This window comes from Mixophyes fleayi, chromosome 1, assembly GCF_038048845.1.
Source record: "Mixophyes fleayi isolate aMixFle1 chromosome 1, aMixFle1.hap1, whole genome shotgun sequence".
Classification (NCBI taxonomy): domain Eukaryota; kingdom Metazoa; phylum Chordata; class Amphibia; order Anura; family Limnodynastidae; genus Mixophyes; species Mixophyes fleayi.
The window spans coordinates 307,863,283-307,891,256 of record NC_134402.1 but is presented as its reverse complement, the minus strand read 5'-3'; the positions used below and the strand labels follow the sequence as shown (position 1 = coordinate 307,891,256).

Below are 27,974 nucleotides of genomic sequence, written 5' to 3'. Positions count from 1 at the left end.
AGGAGTTGAAAAATGTTTATTGTAAAAATAAAAACAGAATACAGAGTATACAGAAGGAAAATATTCCAGCAATGCAGGGGCTGTGGACAAGTCCAAACAGGTAATATGTGAGAGCAGGTGGTAACATCCACAGAAATAGTCCAATTCAAGCAGAGTACTTTGGCTAATGGGTTCTGGGCCTACTCTTCCAATCGGAGAACACATGGATAATGAACAGGGGGAATATACTAACAGGAGTGCAGGCTTCTACAGCATGCCCACAGAACACAGGGCAATGCAACATGTTCTTTACTTGGACTGCAACAGATCAGAATACATGCCAAGCACTTCTTTCACCTAAAAGGGGAAAATAACTCAAAACATAGGGTGGTTCTGACATAACATGGAAAGTATTCCACTCAGGACCATAAGTAGACAATTTAGCAAAATGTTGAAGGGGCCTGCAAAGTTTCTAGGGTGGGATACCAGTGCAGCGCTCAATTGAGATGGCAGATGAAAGCAAAGCCCATACCAGCATAGTAGGTAGCTGCAAAACCCCAAAGCAACTGCTACCAGTATAGCTATGCCCATGATTATGCCCACTCATTTTCAGCAAAGGCAGATACCTCCAAACATTAACATTACTTATTGTTTCCTTATGTATGCCTACCAGCATAAAGAACAAATGATCAATTTATTAACTAACAGAATATATTTATTTCTTTATATACATTGTGTATAGAACAAGGTTAAAGAGGATCTATTATAAAAATAGAATAACGCTAAGGCTGTTTTAGTTGTTTAAGCATTGTAAATATGAATATTTATCCAAAATGACACATACAAATTAAATTGTCATAGAAAAAGTAATAAGTCTTACTCAAATTACATACCTAATTTTAAACCAATGAAATCCAACAGGCCTGTCAGATTTTTTTATTTGCATAGCCACAGCCCCTTAATTATAACTGCCTTTGTGCATTCAGCTTGTGTATCGTTACTGATGCACAAAGGCTTGCAATCCAGATGGAAAAAGGGGCCAATCCTGGTAAAACTGGGACACATGGGTGCTTATCTGTGCTGATTGTGTGAGCAGCTCTGTTCTATATGTGGAAGCTGTGAGCAATTCACTACTGCGATGACCTCTACCCGCTAACACCAGTCCATCCATTCTGAATCCCATTTTTTCCGCTTCCTGTTATTTTAACATGTGGGTTAAATCCCCTGTATTCTGCTTAGTGACCAGAAATTATTATAAACTGCTTTTAGTCTGCCAGGAGACCACAAGGTCCGTTTCAAAATGTTCCCTATCTTGTTTTCATCAGATCCTTAACAAATATAGGTTGGTAGCTCTAATAACCTCCTCCCTATTTTGACTTGAGATAGAGGAAGTAGCAACTGGACACAGGACATCTAAGGGCCCAGCCGCATCCCCTGTATGAGCATGAAATTTCCCCTTAAGCAAGTTTGTGTAACACTAATCTGGGAAATATGAATGATAAGCCTCTCTTAACACACTCGTCTAAGCTTACAGGTCATTATGGCAGTTAGCATACATCACCTTTAGCTAAACATTTTCTGGAACATAATACAGATGCTTCTTCATTCTCCTTTATATGTATATATGCATTTTATTGCATGTTTATTCACACAAATTATTTCATTTGTTTATCGCAGTTTCAGCGTCCATAGGTAAAGTGAGATTGCATACTTAGTAATCATATTAATCAACTGAGTAATTTAAGACTGCTTCTCAGACCCATGAATATATAAAGTGTACCTGTTGCCAACTTACAGTCAGGGGCTGGCTGGCATCTGCCCCATGGCCTGGTCACATAGTGGGCTTTCTTGGGTCAATGGGCTACCTGCATTATTTTTTCCTTTAACACATTCCTAAAAAGCTGCTGAGCCGAGCCTCAGCCCCGGGATAAAATCTGCCAGCCAACCCCTGCATACAATGGAGCAGGAATCATCCTATGGAATTACTAGAACCTAATGACATAACTGAGGTATGACGCACAAAGTTACTTTTACCCACAATTAGTCATTTTTATTCATTTTCTTGTGTAATGTAGCCCATACGCTGGCTGATCCATCTGGAATGCGCCCATAAATAGCTTGTTTACATGTACTATGCAGTTTGACACGTAAGATAATATCAATGTGTGTAGACATTATAAGAAAAGCACAATAATTAGTCACTAGTTAGATCTGACCAGTAAAGGTGATTTATACTGTAATTTGTATTTAAGGAGAATTTTAATAATGTTGTATGGACTTTCTGCATTTTGAAAACTAACTCCAGAAACGGGCAAACCCGACTAATCCAAAACATGCAAAAACATGTGTTGTCCAAGTGTAAGATGATACCCAATTTTGTACCACATATTAAAAAAAAAATTGATTGTATTTCTCTATTTCTTCTATACTGGCTATTTTTTTTAATCCATAGACTTCTATCCAGAAACCTGTTATTAGATAACTGCCGATTGATATATTTTCCCCAAGATCACTGAGTGTTTCTCTCTATAGTCACTGTGAAGAGCACTGCCAAATAATTTAATAAGAAGTGGAATTGCTAGGTGCAAGTGGGGAAAAATGTGTTTTACATAAAATTTCTATATTTTAGTCAAGGTAGTGGCTCCAAATTATGAAAAAAACTCTTATCTAGAAAACCGAAGTCATAGACATTAGAAAATAGATCTCACACTTCTGTGGATATGTATATTCACACAGATATATATCAGTGCATACATTTAAATATTTTGACTCATATTTTCTCAAATCGGAAATAATTAAGATTGCTAAAAAAATAAATTTTTGATGGTAAACTTTAATTAATTAATCTGAAAATCATATATGCTGGGCATGCTGGGAAATCCTGAAGATACCTGTGACTTGGGGCGGACGGTGCATTTGGTGTGCTAAGTCACTGTGACAGGAAAACAGATGCACTGTAGTCTGTACTTTCTAGTCTGACAGTTTGCTTTGTGTTACAGTATCTTTTTTAAACAATTATATGCACCAATTTTCATTAATGTCTCTAGCAATGAAAGAATATCCAGGTGTATAATATATACAGAGATAAAAGTTGCTGACTTTAAAAAGCATTTCCATTTGTTTGTATCTCACTGAATTGGAAAGTAATGTATTCTAGATGTTAATAGTGGTCGAAGATAAAAATTTAGAAGTGGCGTTATGGAAAATGTAAGTGAATGGAATTTGGTGGCATTACAATGATGGCAGTAGGAGAAGTGGAGGTTTGGCGTACCTCCGTATACCGGACCATTTTGATGACTGGATTTTAAGGAGTAATAAGGCTGTCCAAATGACAACCCATTAGTAAGATGTGTTCCCCATGCTTTTCTTAGGTCATAGCATTTCTGGAATTACACAGAGGCCTTTTTAAGGATATCTAGATCCATGAGTATATTCTGTGTTTATATCAGCACTGGCAGGAGTTCATAGTGAGAGACGGTGATATGTATATTTCATATGTATATAAATCAGCCACAGACGTTCTAGCGTGCTAAAATTGATGGAAATCAATACACACAGATAAATTAACAAGGCTTTGTCACTTTTTTTGGTATTTTTATATTTGTAATGTTACAAAACCCATGGTCCATAACAAATAGCTTTCAGGAGATTTTTACAAAAGATGGTAAAAAAACAAACACAATTTTTTTCCACATAAGAGAAGTTTTAATGAAACCAATAAGGTGGGACCCATCCCCCCCTCCACAGCTACATTAGCCTAACCAAGGGAATAATGCACGTCCAGTGCTTCACAAGGCACTGTAAGAGGTTACTAGTTTACATAAGGTACTTGGAGGTTAGGTTAGTAAGGACATAGGGCCCAAGATCTTGTGCGAGCTCTAACCCCAAAGCTCTGTGCTTGGGGAATGGAGGGGTGAAGGGGTCACCCACTTATTGCATGAGGAACCAATGGAACATAATTTGGAAATAACCTAAGCTGTTCCATTGACCCCTCCGATATTGACACATATGGAGATGCAAAGCGGCCTGACCTGCAGGAGCTGCCTCATTATCAAATAATAATAATATAATAATCAAAATATAAACCAAAGATAAGGAGAAAGACAGGAAACAAGAAAATGTGACCCCCCCCCCCACCCCCAGACCGTACCATATGATCTGCCCTTCTTAACCTCACTTGACAGAAACCTGCTGAGCTGTGATTAACCCCTTCCTCCCTAAGAGACCTACAGAACAGTGATTTTCCCTTTCCCAATTACAGGGCACTGAAAACCATGATTAACCCCATCGCAGCCAGAGACCTGCAGAGCAGTTATTAACCCCTTCTGAGTCAGAGACATGGTGAGGGCAAAGCCCAGGCCTTTCTCTGTCAGAGACCTGCAAAGAATCTTTCAGAGCAGTGATTAACCCCTTCCATTGCAGAAAAAAACTGCACAGTGCTTTCTCTGCCAGGACCTGCAAAACAGCGACTAACCAATTTCTGCTAGAGAGTATGGAAGAGAAGCTATCAACTCCTTCCGTGTCAGAAACCAGCAAATAACACTGAGGTCTGAGGCTTAATCCTGTCTCTAGTATATTCCACAGAATACAGGAGATGGTGGAGGGTAGAGGAGGCATCACAGAAACACAATGGATGGCTTTAAAGAGATATAGAGCATATTTCAAGGCACTTTTGAAGCTGGGCGATACTGACATTACACGTGTCCCTTCTTTTCTTTCCAGATACAGATTCCTGCTCTGCAAATTACACTTAACTTTTTCACTTTTCTCTAGGTCACATATCTACGGACAGTACTTTACAGGACAAGACATCAATGTACTCGTCACACACAACTTTGGTTACAATGGAAACTAATTTATTTAACTTGGTCATCTTGGTCCCAAATGATACTGAGCCTTTATAATTTGTGACCAAAGTCTGTTAAGAGGAGATTTTTGGGTCACAACACAACTGTGACGGCATTTATTGACTGAAGTGAATAAATAATCTCCATATTGACTGTTAATGTCCATCTTTCGGCTATTCATAAAGTTAACTGTACTATTGGCAGTAAGACACAGATGCCACAACCTTTGGCATGTGGACAAGAGCTCACATGGTCAGACAGGTTGCTCTTACCCCAGTTGCACCCCCATGTACCCCATCCAGGAATAAGGCTAATGTTTGGCACTTTTGAATATTCTCTCCTTTTAGACAGAGCTATACATGTGAGGTGTAGTGGTGGCGGTTGGGAAGGGTGAACAAGCACAATCTATCAGAAGCATGTTCTTATAAGCATGTTTTGTAATGCTTTAGAGGGTGGCAATCCCTGCTCTGACTCTTGCAAGTGGTGGCTGTACCGAAATCACTGTCTGACCAATAGCCAATAAGAGCTAAAACAAGTACCAGTGCAATAACCGTTATGGAAGACATGGCTCCAATCTGTGAAGGGGTTAAACGTAGGGATGTGTGCCACATAACAAGCGGCAAAGATGGTGTAAACGGGCTCTCTCCCTTCCTCCCTCCCCGGGAGATTGATACTGCTCCCCATGATATCTGTGTGAGGGAGGTGGGCAGATCCATGAGGTCTCACACTTTGTCCAGAAGGGAGCGCTGCCAGTATAGAAGCCTCTTGGGAGTGCCATACTGTCTGAAGATCAGGACAGCCAGTCCAAGGAACAGGACACAAAGCAAGAGGAGGACAGGTATTACAACAGCTGCGATGCTCACTCCTCCACTGGCTTCATCTACTTCAATGATAACCACTTCTCTGTCATCATCAGCTTCTTCAGGTTGCCTGACGGTGCTGCATCCCATGAAGTCCTCCAGGAAAGACTTAGGGAAACCAGATTCTGTCTTCAATTGCTGGTTATTAAACTTCCAGTACTTGTTACCCTTGTAGAAATAGGTGAAGGCTAGAAAATGGGGAAAAAGGTGGTTGCATGAAAAAGGAGCCAATACAGCAATTAAGAAAAACGAGGAAGTATAATAAAAGACAATGTAATAAGGAAATGTTGAATAGGGTGTCGACTGAGACATCACAACACACCTATCACCCCCAGTTTTCCAGAAGAACATAACTTGTAGCCTGTTTAAGGTGCAAATCAGTTGCCTGGGTCATTGAGGGAGGTCTTCAGTTCTCTAAATTCACAGGAGACTTCAACTTTGTCAGTGTAATCATGTGTGATCACCAACAGATAGATAATAAGGAGTCTACATTGTCTACCAGAACATAGGAGGATACAATCTCATTGATGTGTCCAGAAGATGCACACATGTATAATGTGAAAACAAAAGAAACTAGACAGTTTTGTAATAAATAGTAAATGCAAAACATAACATGTTTATACATTTTATGTTCTGATTTCTCCTTAGGTGCTGTCACTTGTAAGCCAATATATTTCCTCTTAGTCTACAGGGCTCGACTATGCTTTTGGTACAATCTTCCTTACCTCCATCTTTTCCATTGAATGCCCCTCGAACAGAGTCAGGTATTCCTTCCCACACTTTCATAGGTTTTGGGTAATCTGCATCTACAGCCCTCATTTCTTCATTAAACCGATAGTACCTGAATTAAAAAAAAACAGATATTGTGTTTGAAGAAAGCCCAAAATATTTTTCATGAATGAGTTCAATAAACCGTGCTCTCCTTTCTTGTTATCCTTTACCATCACTTACTTGTTTCCTCTGAAGAAATAAGTGTTTCCATTAGGCATCCAGTAGATAGCAGCATCAATCCTATCATTTGGTAATCCCTGACCCATCTCCTTCAGTGACTTGGGGTACCCATGTTCGAGAATGGCTTCATCAAACACCCAGTGCTTATCCCCTGTACACACACACACAACAAAAATAGATATGAACACTAAAATCTCAAAACAGCTCCTGAAGTGATGACAACCTACTTTCTGACCATAACGACCTTTCATTAAATTTGTTTTAATTGACTTAGGTATATAAATGACAGATAATGGACATTGGAAGATAAAAGGTTTCAGAAGGATTGTCCTTTAAATATTTACCCTTGAAGAAGACAAATTTGCCATCTTTACGTTCATATGCTGCATTTATAGAGCTTGGAAGCCCCCGCCAGAAATGTCCAATGGGCATTGGGTAACCATCCATCACACGGTTATTCTGTACACGCCAGAACCAGCGCTCCTATCACAAAAGGAACCATTAGTGAGGAAAGACAGATAATGGATGGGATCAGAAGGAAGTTGATGAACTATTGGATATAAAAGTACTCAACCTTCAAAACAGGTGCAACCAGTGCCCACTGACCTTAAAGACAAACATTTCTCCTCTCAAAACAGCAAGGGTGTCAAAATTGCCTTGACAGATATCAGGTCCATAGCGTGGCACATCGGGATCATCAGGAGCGTCTGGTCGTGGGCGTGGAGTGGGGCGAGGAGCACGTGTGGGACGAGGTGCACGTGTTGGTGGTCCTTCCCCATGGCCTATGGATGGGTTTTAAAATTAGTGGAAACTCAGACATCAGCAAAGCAGACAAGATATCTCTGTATTACCGTAAGTATGTCAAACTGCATCTCATAAATCTTCACAGGCATATAAGTGCCGTACAGCTATGTTGGTGATGTCTGCATATGATCTAGCACAATATTAGAGTGAACTTCTAACATACAATGTCTACATGTATTTCCACATTCTTATACAGGTATGGAAAGCTTCACCTGTGTTCTATACATGGATTCCTATGACCTTCATCAATCTACTTCTTATAGTAGACCTTTCATCTGTTTCCTAATGTTTCTGCATTCATCTCCTGGGGGTAAATTTATCAAGTTGCGGGTTTGAAAAAGGGGAGATGTTGCCTATAGCAACCAATCAGATTCTAGTTATCATTTAGTACATTCTATAAATTGACAGCTAGAATCTGATTGGTTGCTATAGGTAACATCTCCACTTTGTCAAACCCGCAGCTTGATAAATTTACCCCCTAGTCTCCTGCTCCCTCCAGAGCCTTACTCACCACTTCCATATAACTGCTGGATTCCAATGCGGTCATCTTCTGGTAGCTGAAAGTTCTGTGTGTCCATCCATTGGTAGAATGGGGCCATAATGGCTGATGGATCATTTGAATGTTCTAGACCCAATGCATGGCCTAGTTCATGCACGGCCACAAGAAATAGGTCATTACCTATTTAAACAGAGGATTGAAAAAATTATTTTTATTTTAGACACAGCTAAACATTTCTCATCATACCTCTTCCACTTTTTCCTTGTTGAGTCTTATCTTCTGTTTTACATTATGGCATTATGATTAATTCCCCTCCCAACCTTACACGCATTGCTCACAATTGGTTACTTCGGTTTGCACTCCTTTTCCTTACCATCTAGATCATCATTTCTGGATGTCCATGGTTCTGCAGAATCAAAGTGAGTGTCTCCACCGATGCCTGGCCCAGGAAAGTATGCATGCGCCAGAAAGCCCCCAACTCCATCAAAAGGGGTGCTATCCCCATGGAACCCCTCAGCGAAGAACAGCATGATGTCAGCATGTTTGGCATAACCATCCTGAATGTCCACATATCGAATCTCGCGGAACCGTAGTGGAGTTACACTCTCCCAGACCGCAAAGGCTTTACGGATAGCCTCGTATGTCTCATATTCGCCCGCTTTAGGTGTATAGTTCTGTATGCTGGGAGTAAACCGTTAATCTGTTAAAAACCAGTAAAGGATAGGAACCTAATTCTAAAAATATTCTCCAGTATATTGTTTCACGTACCAGAAGGTGATGTCCTTGTGCTGCCATTTTAGACCCTGGATAGCGTATCTTTTTCTCCTCAGATTTGCTTTAATTTCAGATCCAAACTTATCTGGAACACCACAACGTGGCCTCCTCATAGCCCTGTAAACAACAAAGCCAAGAGTCATTTAGTTGATGCTTGAGAATCACCAGCAGACAGATCAGTATGTGTGTGATATAGAAGTATAGAGTTTGTTGTGATTAATTGTTTTACATGTTGGATTTACATACATACATTGCTAATGGTTGGACTTCATAATGCACTTGGGTAGTCAAAATATCAGAGAGAGTCATATATATTACACTCTGTAGAACAGTGATTCCCAACCAGTATGTATGTGTCCCAATGCCAGAATGGAGGTGTCACAAGAATTTATAGGTGACATGAAACTTGATAAAATAAGTTAAGTATACGCAGATTATACACAGTGCCTTGAAAAAGTATTCAGCCAACAACACATTTTTACGCTTAACGCTTTCTCCATTTGCCGGCAGAAAAAAGTCTTCTTTGCGGAAGGGGGTCAACACCGGGGCTCACAGAGCAGCTCCGGCATAGTAAGTTACTGTGGAGTTTCTTTATGTACTGCAGAGATTTGCAGCCGTACATATTGATCGCTACCGCACTGGGGTCATAAGTAGTGTTCATGCCACTTGTAATAGCGAGCTCAAATGTGCAGAGATGAATACATTACATCAAAAGTCACACAATATGACACCACCTATGTAAGAAATTAGTGAGAGACCTGTTGTCAGTTCATTTGTAAATGTAAATACCCCTCTCTCTGGGAACTCCTACAACATGCTAGAGTCGGTCCACAACAAGGAAAATGAAGATGAAAACAAGTGAGAGATATGATAATAGAAGGGCAAACATCTGGGGAAGGGCACAAAACCGTATTGAACATCCTTCGGAGCTCAGTTCAGTCCATTGTACAGAAGTGGAAGTAGTATAAATATATAGCCACACTGCCTAGATCAGGCCCATCATCTCAAGATGCAAAGCTCTGCACAGGACCAACCTTTTCCATGTGTAAATCTATACATATTGCATAAATCAGGAACAAAAGCAGGCAAAAATGTTATTTGCACATTTTGAGGTGCATCTTACTCATACTTGCCTACTTTCAGCAAGTGTAGTGCAGGAGAGGGGCGTGACTAGAGGGCGGGAGGGAGCGGGCACGGGCAAATGGGCCATTTTGGCCCCGCCCCCACGATGAAAATGTTGTTTTGACGCAGGGGGAGGGGCCAACATGACGCGATTCACCGCAAATCGCGTCGTTTAGGCTAGCCAGTTGCGGGATGCCGAAGCCTTGCCTGCTCTCCTGGAAGTCCATGAGACCGACCCGAATTTCGGGAGTCTCCCGGACATTCCAGGAGAATTGGCAAGTATGATTTTACTTTTGTGAATGAACCTTAATGTCAGTGTACTTTTAGTTTACCTCAAACATGTAGCAATAGAATGTTTAAGACCCTGAAGCTTACGCTTTTTACATCTTTCAAGGAATAGTTGCACAAGGACAGCAGTAAAGTATTCCTGTAAATTGTGCTCAACTGCAATCAACTACGTTTTGCTCACAAAACCAATACCTCTCCGTGTTGCTGTCCACCTTGCCAGTCACAGTCAGCCCATAGAACCTCTGCATAGCAGCAATGGCTTCAGTCATTGATTGTGGAGAACGCAATGTGTGTGTGCGGAGGTCTCCTGGAGGCAGGTATCCATACTGCTGTAGCCAGGCCTGTAGACAAAGAACATATAGAGTGATACAACCATATAATACACTTGCCAATGGATGAATATATTTAAATTTACTCCACTGCAAAAGCACGAAGCCAAATAATAAGATAAAATAATTAAATGCAGAATGCTATAACAACACATACTGATCTTATTACAACATATCATGCAATAATCCGAAAATATGTAGTCAACTTTGCCTGCTCATTTTACTATATAGAATTTAGGAATATGTAAACATTATTTACCCACCAACAAAACATATTAGAGTGTTTAGTGCCTGGGCAAGTGATAAGTAGCATGGTTTGAGGGCATGCTGAATATATAGAGCAATGAAATAGCAGAAAATGTTCTGCTTTAGCATGACAATCCCTGCATAAAGCGAGGTCCATCAAATATTGGTTTCCCAACTTTGGTGTGGAAGAACTTGAGTTACCTGCATAGAGCCCTAACTTCAACCCAAACCTTTGGGATGAATTGGAACACTGACTATGAGCCAGGTCTTATCGTCCAACATCAGTGCCAGACTCCACTAATACTCTTGTGGCTGAATGGATGCAAATATCTGCAGCCTTCAAAGAAGAGTGGGGGCTGTAATAGCAGCAAAGGAGGGACCAGCTTAATGCCCATATTTGTGTAATGGGTTGTTCAACAAACACGTATGGATTTGATGTTTTCATGTTCACATACTTTTGGCCATGTAGTGTAGATTTTAAGCTTCACTGTGGCAGGAAATTATGTAAAAATAATGTTGAAATATTCTCTGTAAAGCGCTGTGGTATATATAGGCACTATATAAATAACTGTTAGTAGATAAATCATTTCTATATTCTTGATTACATTCTAAAACGAAAGAGTACAGTTCAAATCTAGATGGGGTTCAACAGGAAAAGCTTTGGAGTGTCACAGTGCATTCAATGTGTGGCATTTATCATAAAGATATATGTGTACTGTACAATCTTACTAATATGTAACTGTTAGGTTAATTGGCTGCTATCAAAATTGACCCTAGTCTCCCTCTCTCTCTGTCTGTCTGTCTGTGTGTGTGTGTGTCTATGTTGGGGAATTTAGACTGTAAGCTCCAATGGGGCAGGGACTGATGTGAAGGAGTTCTCTGTACAGCACTGCGGAATGAGTGGTGCTATATAAATAACTGATGATGATGATGTAACCAGTGTGACACCAATTGATAAGTTATAGAAACACACCAGGAAGGAGGGGGGGGAGTTGAAAGCCCAGGGGGTGAGACTTGAGATATTAAATAATTCCTGCATTATAGAATTGTTATACTAAGTGAGTGGCAGGTGGATATTATTGTAGATTGCACGGGGTTCCTACTAGCGAATCGTTTAGTGTGGCAGTCATATATTCCATACTGTAAACATATCATATGCATTGCACAACAGCAGCAAGTTGAGGGAGCTGGATATTTCCAGTCCGCTGCAAGTTGGCAGGTAGCAGCAGAAATAAAGTGGCACAATAATTTAAACTGGTGCTTTGTGGTATCTGGGGGACCAAAGGGAGTAAGTATAATTTCGGATGTTAATCTGCAGAACCAATAGATAAATAATTTGGGACATGACCACCAGGTATGTAAAATGTTAGGCGTAATGGACAATTCTTCCAGCATCTATCAAAAACATTGAGAGAATTTTTACACAGCCTTGAGGGGACACAGTAGCAATGATATAATAATTTGTAGGCATTCCCTTTACTCTTCATGCATAAAGAGCTGGATGCGGTGTGCTCTCAGATCTCAGACCATTGTTCTCTATCTAGAGACTCACCAATGTCAGATTCCCATGTTTGTTCATGAGGATCCCCTGCAGGGGGCGCCAGGCAAAGAAAGCTTAGCATAAAGCGAGGAGATCAAACTCTAGATAGAGGCCTGTCTCAAACAAAGTGATTCAAGCGTAGTAAAAGTCCTATTGTTAAATGAAGCGCTTGAGATGCATTAACATTTCTGATTTGTAGAAATTAATAAAAGTGTTTATGGGATAGGTTCAGAGAGGATTGAAGATCATAAAACTGAGGTAAAATAGGTGAGCGGGTTAAATCGGTAAGGAATCTAAGCAAGCTGCGTCGCTTGGTAATATCTTTTATAGATAGGAATACCCAGCCCACTATGTGATGGCCACTGGAGCATTTTTAGTTGAATTCTAGGGCGTTGTTTGAACCAAATAAAGGTTGAGGTTATATGTTGTAAAAATAAAAAAAAATTGAGGAGGAATTCGTACTGGAAGGGCTTGAAAGAAATATAGAAATTGAGGCAAGACAATCATCCTAATAATGTTGATATGAACCAACCAAGAAGAAATATTGGGGGTTCCATTTCAACAAATCTTGTTTAATATTGAATAAAATTTGCTAAATAGAGCTGATGATAGGTTAAGTTTAGTTAAGAAAACACAGAGATATTAAAATGTTTGTAAACGCCATTTAAATGAGAATTGGAACTCTAAACAGGATTTGTTAGAGAAAGAGAGATGGAAGTCCAAATTTTCTGTCTTTTGTATGTCGATCTTGTACTCAATGGGGGAACCGTAAGTCTCAATTTCAGTCAGAAGAATCAGGAGAGAATTTTGCAGTTGGATGATTGTGAGGAGAATATCATCATATAAAGCATATAAAGTCATTTTAGAATCAGAATTGCCAGATTAAATTCCAAGAATAACAGTATTAGAGCGTATGGACAAGAGGCTCTCTGACTAAGGTGAAGATGAGAGGGGAGAGGGGGTAGCCTTCCTAAGTTCTAATAGTAATTTTAAAAGGGTCTGAGGAAACACTGCTTGTGCTATTTTGCTGCTGAAGGGGATCGGTACACCCAAAAGGAATTTGCCTGAGACTCCTAGATCAGTTAGTGTAGGGAACATGAAAGGCAGGGAAATCCAGCCTTCTCGGCATCCAAATCTAGAACAAGAGATGGGGTCTTATGTATCAATTGTCCAATAGTGTCCGATGCTTGACAGTCAGGGACAAATCCAACTTGGTCGGGATGAATTAAGGAAGGGAGGAGGACATTCAACAGGTTGGGCAGAACCTTTGCAAATATTTTCAGATCCACGTTTAATCACGGGCTAGGTCTGTAATTGAAACAATATATGGAATTTCTTCACGGTTTGGGTATGACAGGGATGTTAGCACATGTGGTCGCCAGGTCAAAAGCTGCCTCCTCTAGGATCTGATTAAGCAGATCAGTGAGCTTGGTTGTGAGCGCGTAAGAGTATTTCTTGTAGTAATTTGGTGTGAAACCATCTGGCCCAAGACCAGGAGATGTTTTCAACAATTTTATTGCTTGCTGCGTTTCTTCTATGGACAAATCTGTATTTAAAAACAGTCTGCTCTCTGGGGATATTTTGGGTAGAGTTTTGGTATGTAGATAATCATCTATAAGCTCTATCTGGGTGCCTATAGAGGGAATGGAGGGGGGCACGTTATACAAGGATTCATAGTAGTTTCTGAATTTCTGAACCATTTCCAAAGGATCATAGGTGGGAGAGTCATATCAGTATTTTGCATGAAATTGTAAGTAAGAATTATTTACGATAAATGCCCACCTTGAAAGGGATGCAACTTACTTTTAAAGTGTATTGGCAGATGAGGAGTTAACAGTGATATTATTGTCTCTTGAAAGGGAGAGGAGCATTAGTGTGTGGGGGATGTTCTGAGAGATGATGTATTTATCTCCCTTGAGGCAACATAAAATGGACACAACTTCAAAGTGTATGTGGGGGAGGAGATGGTATATCACTGCTGGGCATACAGGAAAACTGTTTATAGTTACAGGAAAACCTTACACAGATGTAGGACTGGGAGGGGAAAATCCAATTGTGAAAAGGGAGAATAGGAGATGTTGTTGTAACTATTAAATGAAAAGCTCTAAACACATTCTCACATTACTTACGCAATGTGGACAGTTTTATACAATAGTGAAATTCAAAACAATCAGAAACATAACCATGAACAATTTCTGTTTTTCCACACTTCCCTTTAAATAACAGCCCATGACTTACAATGAAGCCACAACTTCTCTGATACTTTTACATTCCCAGGATATCAGTGTAGAACAGCAGAACATTACAGGTTTTCTTGCCCCTATATATATATATATATATATATATATATATATAAAAAAAATCATGAGTGATGTGGTACAAGTGTCTTCAGGGAATTACACCCACAGATGGTACAATGCAAGTAGTGATCCTGTGCACTTATCTAAGCAAAGTGTAAGTAGTCATCAGATGAATGCCGCTAACAGACACCACAACCAAAATGAGTTGTTATATGTAACACAATATTACTAATATGCAAACAATATTTACTTTTGCATTGCCCATAATGAGCAACAAAGGCAAAAGATTTTTGGGGTCAGAATTTTATCACAGCAGCACAGTGGTTGGCATTACTGCTTCACAGATTCTGACCAGGATGCTATCTGCCGTCTTTGTGTGTTCTCCCTGTGTTTGAGTAGGTTTTAATAATATTGGTGGGTTTTTTTGCACTATCAACTAGGAAACATTTTAACTGCGGTGGCCCCTCTCCTTAGCTGAAGCACTGGGGCTGCTGCATGCAGCCATTTTGCTCCGGGCTCCGTCCGTTCTATAATACAGAACCAGCAAATTGATTTTGTTGACCATCTTTAAATGGCTGGGGGGGGGTGTGGGGGTGAGTGGGAGGACCAATCACAATCTCATGGAAGAGTCGGAAATCCGACTAGGGGGTGGGCCACTTTAGGAAGAGGTGGTAATATTATTATTATTACCATTTATTTATATAGCGCCACTAATTCTGCAGCGCTGTACAGAGAGCTCACTCACATCAGTCCCTGCCCAATTGGGGCTTACAGTCTAAATTCCCTAACACACACAGACGGACAGACGCAGACACAGACAGACAGACAGACACAGACTACTTAAACCACTGTATTCACAAAACATAATGTGAGTAGTATTACAGTGTATCAAAATCATACAATCCAACTTTCGAAACTTCTCCCCCGGGAGATCTGCGGGGGGAGTCATGTGACAGGGGGTAGGAGAGTGCTCAATTGCCAGCATTGCATAGTGGGGCGGGGCTTAATGATGTGATTAAGCCCCGCCCACGGCATTCAATGGCGTGAATTTCGGCGAATCTGGAAGGTTTGCCTACTCTTCTGGAATTCAGAAGCATCCCGGGAATAACGGGAGAGTAGGCAAGTATGATCAAAATCTGTTCACAACTGAAAACAGAAGCAGCTACTATAACTATACAATCTACACAATCTCATAATAATTTATAGGACACCTCTGATATATCTTTCGGGCTCTGGTTTGCACTGACATCTACTCTTTTTCTAGTGTTGTGCTATTTTTTAACTTTTTGGTCTGATCTTGCATTTTACATTGCTGTCCGTGTGAGCAGAAGACACATGGTGCCACCAGGGCCAACAATAGTTCTGCCTGCAGTATTTTCATAACTACTTTCTAGCTTGAGAGCAGATGAGGAAATGATCCCTAAGGGCTTGATAGAAACTGATTACGACAACAAAACAGATGATATTACACTAATTATATGTTGGCGGAAGTGACTGCATGTCCAGAGGTTTGGCTGCGCAGCCATGTATTAGCAGGTCTGACATCTGCATACCTCCCTACAATTCACGCAGGGATAGAGGGAACTTACACTTACTGTAAAAAGGCATCATTTTTGCTTTATTACACACAGTCATTCACACTCCTCAACAGATACAACACAGCTTATTATGTACACCCACAAAAGCCACAGACGTCTTCCCACTGGTCTGGCATACAATGCCCATTAAAGAGTTGCTGGGTCCTATTCAAGCTATTTCCATACTGCTGCACATCAGTCTGTGTTGATGTTTTATTGGTCATTTCTGCTACACATGACAAGATCCATTGACTAGAGTTTTTAAGACTTTCATCTGGATAATCATCATTTTTTATTTAGGTTGCGATAACACCCTGAAGATCCCCAAAGGAAACACAAGTTAGTTAATGGTGGGCATGATGTTTCAAGGCTCAAACATGTCATTGGGTGGCAATTTAGTCATAAAGAGTAGAGGAATAATTCAGGATGACATACAGGCCTATAGCAGTCATCTGCGAACTGCAATCACAATCACGTCTGGTAATGATGAATTTCGGTAGGATCTTTCCTGGGCACCATACTTGTTACGGCCCACACATGTGGCATACCCCTGAACTGTCCTGATTCCTGCTGGACAGTCGATTTCAGAGGAATGTCTGGCTGCCTGCGAGTCAGCACATTTGTCCCAACTCGTAGGACGTTTGGTGGTTGAACCCTGCTCAGCATGGTAGGTGTCCCTGGTACACATAGCAATTCAAGGGTATTTGGGGGCAGATCAGAGCTTCTGAAGTGCAAAGCATGCCCCTGGGGGATGTGGCAAGCCCCCTAGCGTGGTGTGATATGTGGTGGCGATATCAAGTCAACTTGCCAATATTGCCAATGATATCGGTGCATGTGTGTCCAGCATAGGAGTCACTTTACTTTAGACGTTGAAACTGGATTCCGCATTGGGAGTGAGATAAAACAAGCGAAGGAAAATAAATATTTGCATAAATTGAGTTTGACCTATATATGTTCTGTATATAGATGGTAAAATAATGCTGTTAGAGGCTATTCCTGGTTTCCATGTTTATAATATAAACAGACAACGGTACTGAGTACAGAATAGAGTCCATGAATTCTCCTTGTTTACTGTGTCTCCTTCTGACATGTTATTATTAATTTTATTATTATGTTTTATTTATAAGGCGCCACTAGGTGTCCGTAGCGCCGTACTGGGACAAACGAAATAACAATACGAAGTCAGACAGCACAGTACAGTAAACAATAAGCACAGTAACTCAGTGAGCTCAAAGCACAGCTAGAGGGCTGGGGAGGGGAAGGTCCCGCATACGGCGGAACCCAAAAGGTAGGGCACGGATGACAGGGAAACCCCCAGAGGGGAGAGGAGGGAGCAAGAGGGGACGGGGGAAGAGGGTCCTCGGGAAGGAGGGCTAGGTAGCTGGAGAGCAGAGTTAAAAGTGGTGAAGACAGGAGGAGAGATGACCCTGCTCAAAGGAGCGTACAATCTAAGGGGTGGGGTAGACAGACAGAGACTTCAAATACAGTGGTCTCGGCAGAAAAGTGGAGGGAAGGACAGTCTTTACTTAGGCTGCTCTTGTTATGTATTTTGCCTCCCTAAATAATCCTGCTCTCACTCAGCTGCGGCTCATACCGGTGCATAATGATTTGCAAGCACAGACATGCAGAAATACAAATCCTGCTGGCCAGGAATAATTAGAGATTAATCTGTTCATGCCCACTGCAGATGTACAATACTGTAACTATGTGGCAGCATGGACCGGGGTTACCTACAAAGAGTGGCTGAGTTTTCTAGCAGCCTCAGGTCACAGAGCAATGTCTCTGGAACAAATTGGCACACTTCCCTGTCACATGATCACTGTAATTTAGCGATCACAGTAAAAGTCTGTTTACAGTAACAAACTTTGACTAACGTGCACCAACACCCATATACCCTCATAGTCGTTTTAACTGTTGAGGAAAGGATACTACTAGTTGAAACAGTGTCAAACAGATCAGTATATAATTTTTGTAATAAAATGACCCTGTTCTAAAAAAAAAAAGAACACTCTGTATCCCCCGTTAGGTAGTATTTTGGTAATTTGTAGCTGATAGAAAAAAATCATTGGTTAGAAAGGCTCAGAAGTTAGCATTTCTGCCTCACAGCACTGGGGTCATGAGTTAGATTCCCGACCATGGCCTTATCTGTGAGGAGTTTGTATGTTCTTCCTGTGTTTGCGTGGGTTTCCTCCGGGTGCTCCGGTTTCCTCCCACACTCCAAAAACATACTGGTAGGTTAATTGGCTGCTATCAAAAATTGACCCTAGTGTCTTTCTCTCTCTCTATTTGTGTGTGTGTATGTTAGGGAATTTAGACTGTAAGCTCCAATGGGGCAGGGACTGATGTGAATATTCTCTGTACAGCACTGCAGTTTCTGGCACTATATAAATAATGATGATCCCATTGCTCCTTGCTCTATACATACCTCAAACCTTGCTAAAACATTGTTCCTGTCCTTCCTTGGACCACTTTTGGTAGGTAGTAACCACTGCATACCGGGAACACCCCACAAGACCTGCCGTTTTGGAGCGCAGTCGTCTAGCCATCACAAAGTTGGTCAGATCCTTACGCTTGCCCATTTCTCCTGCTTCTAATACATTAATTTCAAGGACTGACTGTTCACTTGCTGCCTAATATATTCCACCCCTCGACAGGTGCCTATATATATATATATATATATATATATATATATATATGTGTGTGTACAATTCTCTTGATTGGATTTAGAAATAAGTCAATATTTCCCAGAGAAGGAGCAGTTGCTTAAAAGCTGGAAAATAATTGTTATGGTCATTATGGTTCAAGTTATCTCTGGTCATGGAGGGGTTAAGCAGCTAGAGACCCTCTAATCTCCCATCACACTATCAACCACACCCTGCTCTGTTCATATCAACAAATTGTTCTATTACTTTCCACTACATTTATCTATTCTACACCCCACACCCATAAAGTACCACTAAACTTTAAGTGAACAATGATTATAATAACATTCACAAATATATGTGCCAAATGTTTAGATAATGCTTTGATCTTGGAGGTGGTGAAATGGAGATTTTATTTTCTATGCACAACAGATGTGCTGCCTATTGAACACTAATAACCCCTTCATGCAATATAATATTAATAGATAGCAAACTCTGCATTGCCACATCACAGCTTGCTGCAGTGGCAAATTATAGCTACTATTTTGTGCTTGATCACCCACTGAAACACTCAAAATTCATTTATATCCACACTGGATCACTTAATAATATAAAAAGTAAGCCTCATATTCCAAGAAATGAAAAGCAATAACATCTCCCCAAGTTTGTGAAAACATTCTCCAAGATCAATTTCCAAGGTCATATTTGGACAACTGACCTTGAAAGAGAAAGGTTTGACTCCGTTAGTGACCTGGGCCCATGCCTAATCTACCCCTATAATCATCCACTACTGACTTGGGGGCCTATTTAATAATTACCGTTTTTTTGCCCGGTTAAGTATCATTTCTCATCGCAATGATGACAGATGAATTTTTGGGGCAGCACATCCGATAGCAGGCTGTCCTGACGATGACTTTTCTCTAATTAGGACTCCGGGTTCTGACCCGGAGTATTTACTGCTCATGCGTGACCCACGCAGATGCCATTTGCGAACACAGCACAGGGAGGAGCAGCAACAATGCCGGAAAGGGATCCAGAGCCCTCTCCTGCGATGCTCTCCCCATAGGATGAACTGGCTAACACCATCTTCAGATGGTATTAGCCATCGGGGTAAAGCTCCGAAATGCTAAGCAGTCCTCATTGATTATTATGGCAACTGCAGTTTAATGCAGTACTTTGCCTAATGCAGGCGATAGCTCCATTATCTCCTGCTTTAAGCTTCTTAAATTACAATTTTACTTAAAACTGCCTAAACCATGTGGAAAAAGCCGTTCTTCATATATAGGCCCCTTAATGTTTATAAATGTAAATTTAGCATGACAGTTGTGCCACCATTGCTGAATCATTCACAACCTGGAAGTTCAGTATGGTGGTTTCACACAGCACAGAGTGAACACTGTGGATATACAACAAAGTATGTGCTTTATATAATATAATATACTATTTTTACATATGCTACCAGACGAATGGTCAATCTGACAAAAACAAAGCATGCTTGGTTACAATTAGCCACTTGCTGTCGACAACCAGCACACTCTAATGCAGGGCCAGCGCTACAACTAGGCCGTGATTTAGCGGGGCGCCTAAAATACAGAATGAGTGACATAAAGTGAGTGACACCCATTAAGTATCTTTAGCAGTAGCCAACAGTTCCTTACCTGTGTATCTGTATATGGGGAGGAGCAGAGCCGTAACTTAGAATTCTAGCGCCCGGGGCGAGAAAGAAATGCCGCCCCCCTAGCACTCAATTTTAACCAAATGTACCTAAAATATTCCTAAATTGCGCCCCCCATTAGCGTTGCGCCCTGGTCGTTAGCCCCTGTCGCACAGCCCTAGTTACGGCCCTGGGGAGGAGGGTTATGCACCTGACAAACGCACACGGGCCAACCCTGCTCCCACTTTTAAAATTTCTTCTTGGTACGATAAAATACTGCAGCAATTATTCACCATTGGTTATCGCCCACATTAAGATGCCTTTTCCTATTTGAATGACTTGTATTATAGAGTTAGGGGTCTCTCACAATTTCACAATCTTCAGTTAGCGAAGGTAAACCCTTCAATTTCTTTAATCTGGAAATAAACTTTGTTCTCTCCTGTCTGAAAATTCCCCTCCTTGCATATTTACATGCCGAGGGTTACGAGAAAGGTACTTTACAAACTAACAAAGTATTTGTCACTCCCCAATCCAAATCAATGCAGAGCAATGTTTTTCTGTTCGTTGCACAATCGTAAGAGAATACAAACATCACTACAGGGCAAAACAGGGCTGGATATCATGCAATCTGTTCATCAAATAACATATTCAATGCCAAAATCGTGACTAAACATCATGTGATACACTGCTCCAATCTCATATGTCTGACTGCCAGGACCTTAAAGCAGGATAGGAAAATACATGAATCCATCAAATAAAGAACAATTCACAACGTATGGATCTACTCTGAGGGGCAAAGAGGCAGAAATAAAGGATTGATGTGGTGTCTGCTTCCTTTATATACTTTGCCAAAACATCCGCTGCACAAAACTCTCCATATCAAGTAGCCCACTTTACAGCAAAAGTATACATTGCTCATCTAAGCTCTTGGTACTTGAACCTAAAAAAATCCACATTTCCTCACATCATTATCATTTATATATAAGGCACTACAAGACTCTGCATCGACGGAAGGCCTAGACAACTCATACAAAAACAAGTAATACACAGAAACAGAACAAAGAGCTACAAGCTACAAGGTTAACAGAGAAGGTGCAGGCATGAAACATAAGATAGAGCGTGTACTGTTCACAAAAGCTTACAATCTAGAGGGAGAGAATAACGCTAAAACATAAGGAACTGGAATGGCAGGTTGGCAGCTGGTAATGTGCAGAGAGAGTAGTAAAAGGCTATAGATATATATAAACATAAACAATATTTGACACTTCAAGTAGTAACAACTGATAATGGATCTACAATGTAGACTCACCCGGCATAATCTGCTGATATCTGTGGCTCAGTGCCACATCCATCACCTAACTGTATAAGATCTGCCCATTCACCCGTTAGGATGAGCGGTCGGATCACTTCACACAGGCCGATAGTGGTTATCTCTGGTCATATTCCAAACAAATTTGGCAACATGCATCCTAATGATTTGATCGATTTCATCGTTTATTGGGCATTTATGTTGATATCAGGCCAAACACACTTTAATATATTGGCTGCAATAACTAATAACTTTGAGTAATAACATGTAATCTCCCATATACACTATCATACACTGTAAAATGACTTCAGTCTTAACAGTTTATTTATCAACTAGGGATAAGCGAATTTAGGGCTTCTCCATATTTATGAATCCCTCCCTGCCGGTGATAACTTTCACCAGATATTGTCGGTGATAGCTATCGCTAACCATCATGATCACCATGATCGCTGGGTCTGTCTGCCTATAGGATGGAGATAGTCAGTTTACCACCAGAAAAAATGCTTTACTAATAAAATAAAGCATTTTTTCTTTTTACTTTTTTTTTTTTTAAAAAGTTATTCAAAATGTAAAGTTATTCATTTTTTTTCTATACTATTTGCTATTATACTATACTTTTTTTTATTATTGAACCTGGAACTGGAAGCCCGAGTCCAGTTCCAGTGCGCATGGCAAGCCGGCTCATGCATGCACAGGGGGACATTACATTGGCCTGGAGAACAATACATAAATGAGGAGAAAAGAGAATTTCTATTGCTGCATCTTATGGACGATGACAGTTTCGTTTTTTTGTTAACGAAAAGTGAAGCTGGTGAGTTACAGTCAGCAAAGCAGCTCCTTATAAATTTCCCTCTATCTGGCTGATGTGATTATTTATTAAATGACTTGATCCAGGCAGCGGGAGATTTGAAACAATGGTTCAAGTGGAAGCACTGGTGAGTTACAGTGGCTTCCGTATAATTAACGAGTAGCTTATTTTTTCTGATGTGGATTTTTAGTTTGTTTTAAATGTATGTAACAAATATTAAAAATAGAAATCTCAGGTAAATCTTGCACATGGGGACCCCCTGACGATGCCAGAGTGATATAAGCAAATACAATAGTGTAGATGTGACATGGATTCCTTAGTGTAAAGTCTACACTGCAGGTGAGTTTAGTTTTGCAGATACACGAACGGGGCAGATTTTCAAGATACTCGCTCCTGGATGGCCCCTATCCTTCAGTCTCCATGCTTTCCTATACTGAGGTACTTATGATATAAACTACGCAATTTTGTACCAGACAGTAAATGTTGTCACTCAGAAGCCCTTTAAACATTTTTCCATGCTCTGCTATTAAACATTGGATATTAGTCTGGCAGGTTTTCATTGTTACCCATCAGTTGACTTTCAGCCAGGGCTTTAAATATGTTATAAAATAGTTGTGCATGTTAAATCACAGCTCAATATGCCCATTCCTAAAAATCAGCTGATACTTAGGAAAAAACTGCAGGTCAGCAAATACGTAATCATGCAGTTCTGAAATGTTCCTCCTCAATCACTGGCTAATGTTACTGCTCAGAAATAATAGCTGTTCTTCCTTGAGGGAAAGGCAGAGTCACAGTTGCTATAGAACAAATAACCCAGAAGCATGGATTTAAAAAACAAACACACATGCAAACAAAACTATGTGCATGACAATGGCATCCATAAAACTATTATACTAATAAAGGGCCTGTAAGACACAAGAGCTTCTTTATTTACTACTACATCAATTGTACTGTTCCTATAAAATATATTATACTCTTTGCTCAATGGAGCTCTTAAAACAAAAATAAATGTAATTAATCAACGAAGGAAGATATGTAAACTGCTGCCCACTTTTGGACAAGCCACTCTTACTTTTACCTGTATTGACAATGCAGCAACTGGGGTGGGCTGGAAAGTCACATCTATGTTACCAGGCCCCACTTTTGTTACCTGAACCGGTCTACTCCTCTGGAACAGAGCTGAATAAGTCATTTCATTCAGCAATAATGCATGGGTTCAATCTTCCCATGCAGTGAAAAGTGAAATGAACCCCGTGTAAAAAGCATGAATTCATAAATGTAAAAAATTGAAATAATATTATACTCTAGATAACATCAAGGGGAGGTAATACAACTATAACTACTAATGCAGTGTATTTGATCTAAGTGACTGACAATGTGGGAAGGACTTGTCACAGAAATATGACAATATGCAGTAAGCAAATGTTTACTGACATACAAAGAAAAGCAAGATAAAACACTTCAACCTATTGTACAACATATTACAGAGAGCGAGTATCACATGACTTGACAAGGGTAAGAAATCACTCAAAAGGAAACATTTGTTGGTTATTTATGGCAAACTATGATAACAATTGAAGCACAGGGTGACAAACCCCAATCATTGGCTATTGTGAATTATTGCGATTTTCTGAATCTTAGAAAATAAATGATGATGATCATCATCATGTTGGCTCACTCTGGTGTGGTGACCAACTTTTTGTATCACAATCCATATATAAAACATCTGGCTTTTATTTTAACTGAAAGACACAATTGGATGAATATATAAAGACATATTGAGACCTTGTACAAGATTGGGTTTTGTGGAAGCTACATTGATAAATTGTGTCCTCATAGTGGATAGAAAAAGTAATCTCAATGATTCCAATGGAAGGATTGGGAAGGCTAAACAATACGGTATTACAATGGAGAAAATAAAATACTTTTGAAATGCCAGAACATTATCATTCTCCAGGTTTCTGAAACTGTAATACAAATATGTTATAATTATCACAAAATGTAAATCCTTTTTTTTTTTTTTTTACTGTTTGGATTTTTACTATTACTGTTGTCTGTGATTACAATCACTGCTGCAAATTCCTCTGAATTCCTCTACAGATTTGATTTATTGACAGTAACTTGCCTGGTCCAGCAAAATGTGGTTAAGTAGTCACTGCATAAACAGATGATTAATCCCTGCCTGTCAGCATTGTAGGTGTACCTTAGGTGAGGCATCACAGGGGAAATACATGAGGTTAGAAACCCATGAGCCCCACAATATGGAGAAGAATCACAGCACTCCTTATACAGCAATCCTAGGCTTCCTCATTCATTGGCCTGGAATGTAATAGATGCTTACATAGGCATTTTATGTGAACAGTCTGCAAATGCGTTTCAAATTGTTACTGGAACAATTAAAAGTAAATATGAAAACATGTGTCTTTGTTTATATCTGGACCAAAACTACATCTCAGATCCCTGAAACAGAAGTTTATTTGTGCCAGTTTAATGAAAGCATGTTCTTTTTTGTTGTCATCTACCTTAAGGTGTGACATGCTTTCAGTAATTAGCATCACTAAATGGAAAGATTTACTGATAACATTCCTTGGAGTAAATGTATCAAGCTGAGAGTTTTCCAGCGAGTTTGAAAAACCAATCAGATTCTAGCTGTCATTTATTTAGTACATTCTGCAAAATGATAGCTAGAATCTGATTGGTTGCTATAGGCAACATCTCCACTTTTCAGACCCGCTGGAAAAACTCTCAGCTTGATACATTTGACTGAATCTGAAATGTGTGCCATTGTATTTACATTTGCTATTAAGTGACTACAAACTACTGTTTGTAGTCACTTCCCTGCTAAAAGTGGCAGATGTGTGTCCTTCAATGTTACAGACAGGAAGCCAACACTAAACAGACCCCCCCCCCTTCCCCCATACAACGTTATCTCCAATAGACTAGTCATCATCATCATCATTATTTATTTATATAGCGCCACTGATTCCGCAGCGCTGTACAGAGAACTCATTCACATCAGTCCCTGCTCTATTGGAGCTTACAGTCTAAATTCCCTAACATGCATAGACAGACAGACAGATTTATGTAGAAAATACCAATGAATGAGTTTTATAACATTGTAACAGATTGCTCTATAGGCCAAGAAAGCAGTCCTCTCACACTGGGCACAAAAACTACAGTTCTGAGTTATCAGTCCTACATATGAAGAAAATGAGGTCACATGACTTTACAAGCAGGGGAGAGCTGGCAAATTTTAGCCGGGGAGGGGGTCAAGATTCGACGCAGCAGACAATTTTAAAGGGAAAAAAAATGCCCAGCCAGCCCCTGTTAACAAGGGTAATGTAAAAATCACTCAGAAGGAAACATCTGTTGGTGATTAAATGTAAAAAGAAAACAACTACAGAAGCATAGGGTGACAACCCCAGTCATTGGCTATTGTGATTTCTGACTGTAGAATAGAGGATTATCGTAGCTCACGCTAGCATGGTGACCCACTTTTTGGATCACTACCCATATATTATAACATAATTACAGCTTGGATAAGCACCTAGACTTCTTACATGTATGTCTGAGATTATTATCCATCTGTTATACAGCAGTTTCCATTTTATGTGTAGTGGTTTTTTTTTTTTAAGGTTGCTACATGCAATTTTTGCATTTGCATCAGATTTTTCTGTGTAAATGACATGTAACATTTGTACATATTTCTTGGAGATAAACTGATTTACAAAGTAAATGAGGCTGCTATTGCAGTGTTCACAAGACACATAGCCTGTTGTTGAGTCTCATGGCTCAGGCTAGCTAGCACAAGGAGACCAAAGAAAAGCTGTCTGTTCAAACAGAAGATCCTCCAAGTGGCCTCTCTCTCTCTCCCTCCTCCTCCCACAATGACTCTCCTCATTCAGTCTCCTCTTAAACTCACACTTTCTTCTCTGGTAAACTTTACGTTATACTCTGCATGCTCCTCATAACATTCTAACAACTTCTCACCAACAAAGCGGGATAAAGAAAATTACAATCTTGCTAGGTATAAGACTGAAAAGTAGCAATTCCAAAAGCCATGAATCAACTGATGCAGCAGACCCAGGTTTCAGATTGGGAGTTCTCTTCTCACTAGCCTCTAGCTGCACCTCCTGCTTCCCCTCCCCTCTTCCAACCCTTGTGTCACCCTCTCCTCAGACTGGATTGCATTGTACAAGAAGAAACTCTCCAAGGTTTTCTCTACCACAAATATCGCTGCAGACCATAGTGGAATCGGGAGATAAACTATTGAAATACATTCATACCGTGCATTAGTATCTAGACAGCACTTCTCATTCCCCACTCTATAGATCTGTTGTCTTGGCTTACTCTCATTTATTCTTTGTCATTAACCCATGCTCTCTGTCTTACCTCTGCTCTATTTTTTGTTATACAACCCCTATCATCTCACACTGGCACACCTTCACAATTCCCTGTATACTTATGTTTCCTCCTTATTCCATGCAGGGACTCTCCCTCTTTTTCTTCTTCTCTCGCCCTAAACGTTGAATCTTTTCCAGAGAGCACGTTTCCAGATTTTAACAGGATTCATGTGTGACCTCAGATTACAAGAGAGCCCAGAATGACTTTTCCAGGAAAAATATGAGGGAGGGAGCGAAAGGAGTAAACGGATTGAAGGGGATAAATATTTGAAAATATTGATATACTATACTACTATGTCTCTGTTTAAAAATAGAATAGATTAGATGATAGATAGATAGATAGATAGATAGATAGATAGATAGATAGATAGATAGATAGATAGATACTCACTCACCTCTGAACTGAACTTGGCAATAGTTGATTTGTATACAAAAGACAGCAAGAGCCATATCCAGATTGTATTCAGAGATTTCATTCTTAGGTTGTGGTCTGCACTCAGTCTTTTACACTGTTGGAGGTGGGGAGTTTGGAAACTAAAGCTATGAGTCTTTTGTCCTGTGCTCTCCCACCTCCACTTTTCTCAACTCAGTTTCAGCTACTGTCTCCTGACTTTCCTGCTTTACTCAGTCTTTCGGTGGTCTTCTTCCACAGTCATTTACTATTCTTCCCCTCCTCCATCCACTCTGTCAGCCTCTTCTGTTACACTCCCTTTCTTTCCAAAGTCTCTCTCTCCTGTCGCTTCTTTCTCCCTCCCCTAATTCTATCTCCCAGTTCCTACAGTACTCTTCAACTGTGCCCTCCCTCTTCTCTTTTCAAACTGAAGACGTGGGCTATGCTCCCACTGAAGATGTGGTAGTTCTAGGAAAATTTGAATGCTCAGTTATTACACCTCCTAGTGGAGAACTTGCAAATCCCCATTCCTGTCTACTGCATTCATTAAAGAAAACTATATACGTTTGATTATGTGATAGTGTGGACTCATTTAGAGTTTAGCCCTTAACTCTCACATGCATTTCAGAATATATGCATACTTTACAATAT

General features: G+C 40.2%; 1 protein-coding gene across 1 annotated transcript; it reads right to left on the bottom strand.

Annotated features, from left to right (window-relative positions):
• MMP14 (matrix metallopeptidase 14) lies at positions 1–27,729 on the bottom strand. The gene is made up of 10 exons (XM_075211317.1): positions 27,328–27,729; positions 10,317–10,465; positions 8,709–8,831; positions 8,314–8,621; positions 7,953–8,120; positions 7,244–7,419; positions 6,982–7,120; positions 6,638–6,788; positions 6,412–6,527; positions 1–5,874 (listed from the first exon to the last, which is right to left on the bottom strand). The coding sequence occupies exons 1-10, from the start codon at positions 27,406–27,408 to the stop codon at positions 5,549–5,551; spliced, it is 1,737 nt and encodes a 578-aa protein (XP_075067418.1). The 5' UTR covers positions 27,409–27,729; the 3' UTR covers positions 1–5,548.
• Positions 27,730–27,974: the final 245 nt, after the last annotated feature.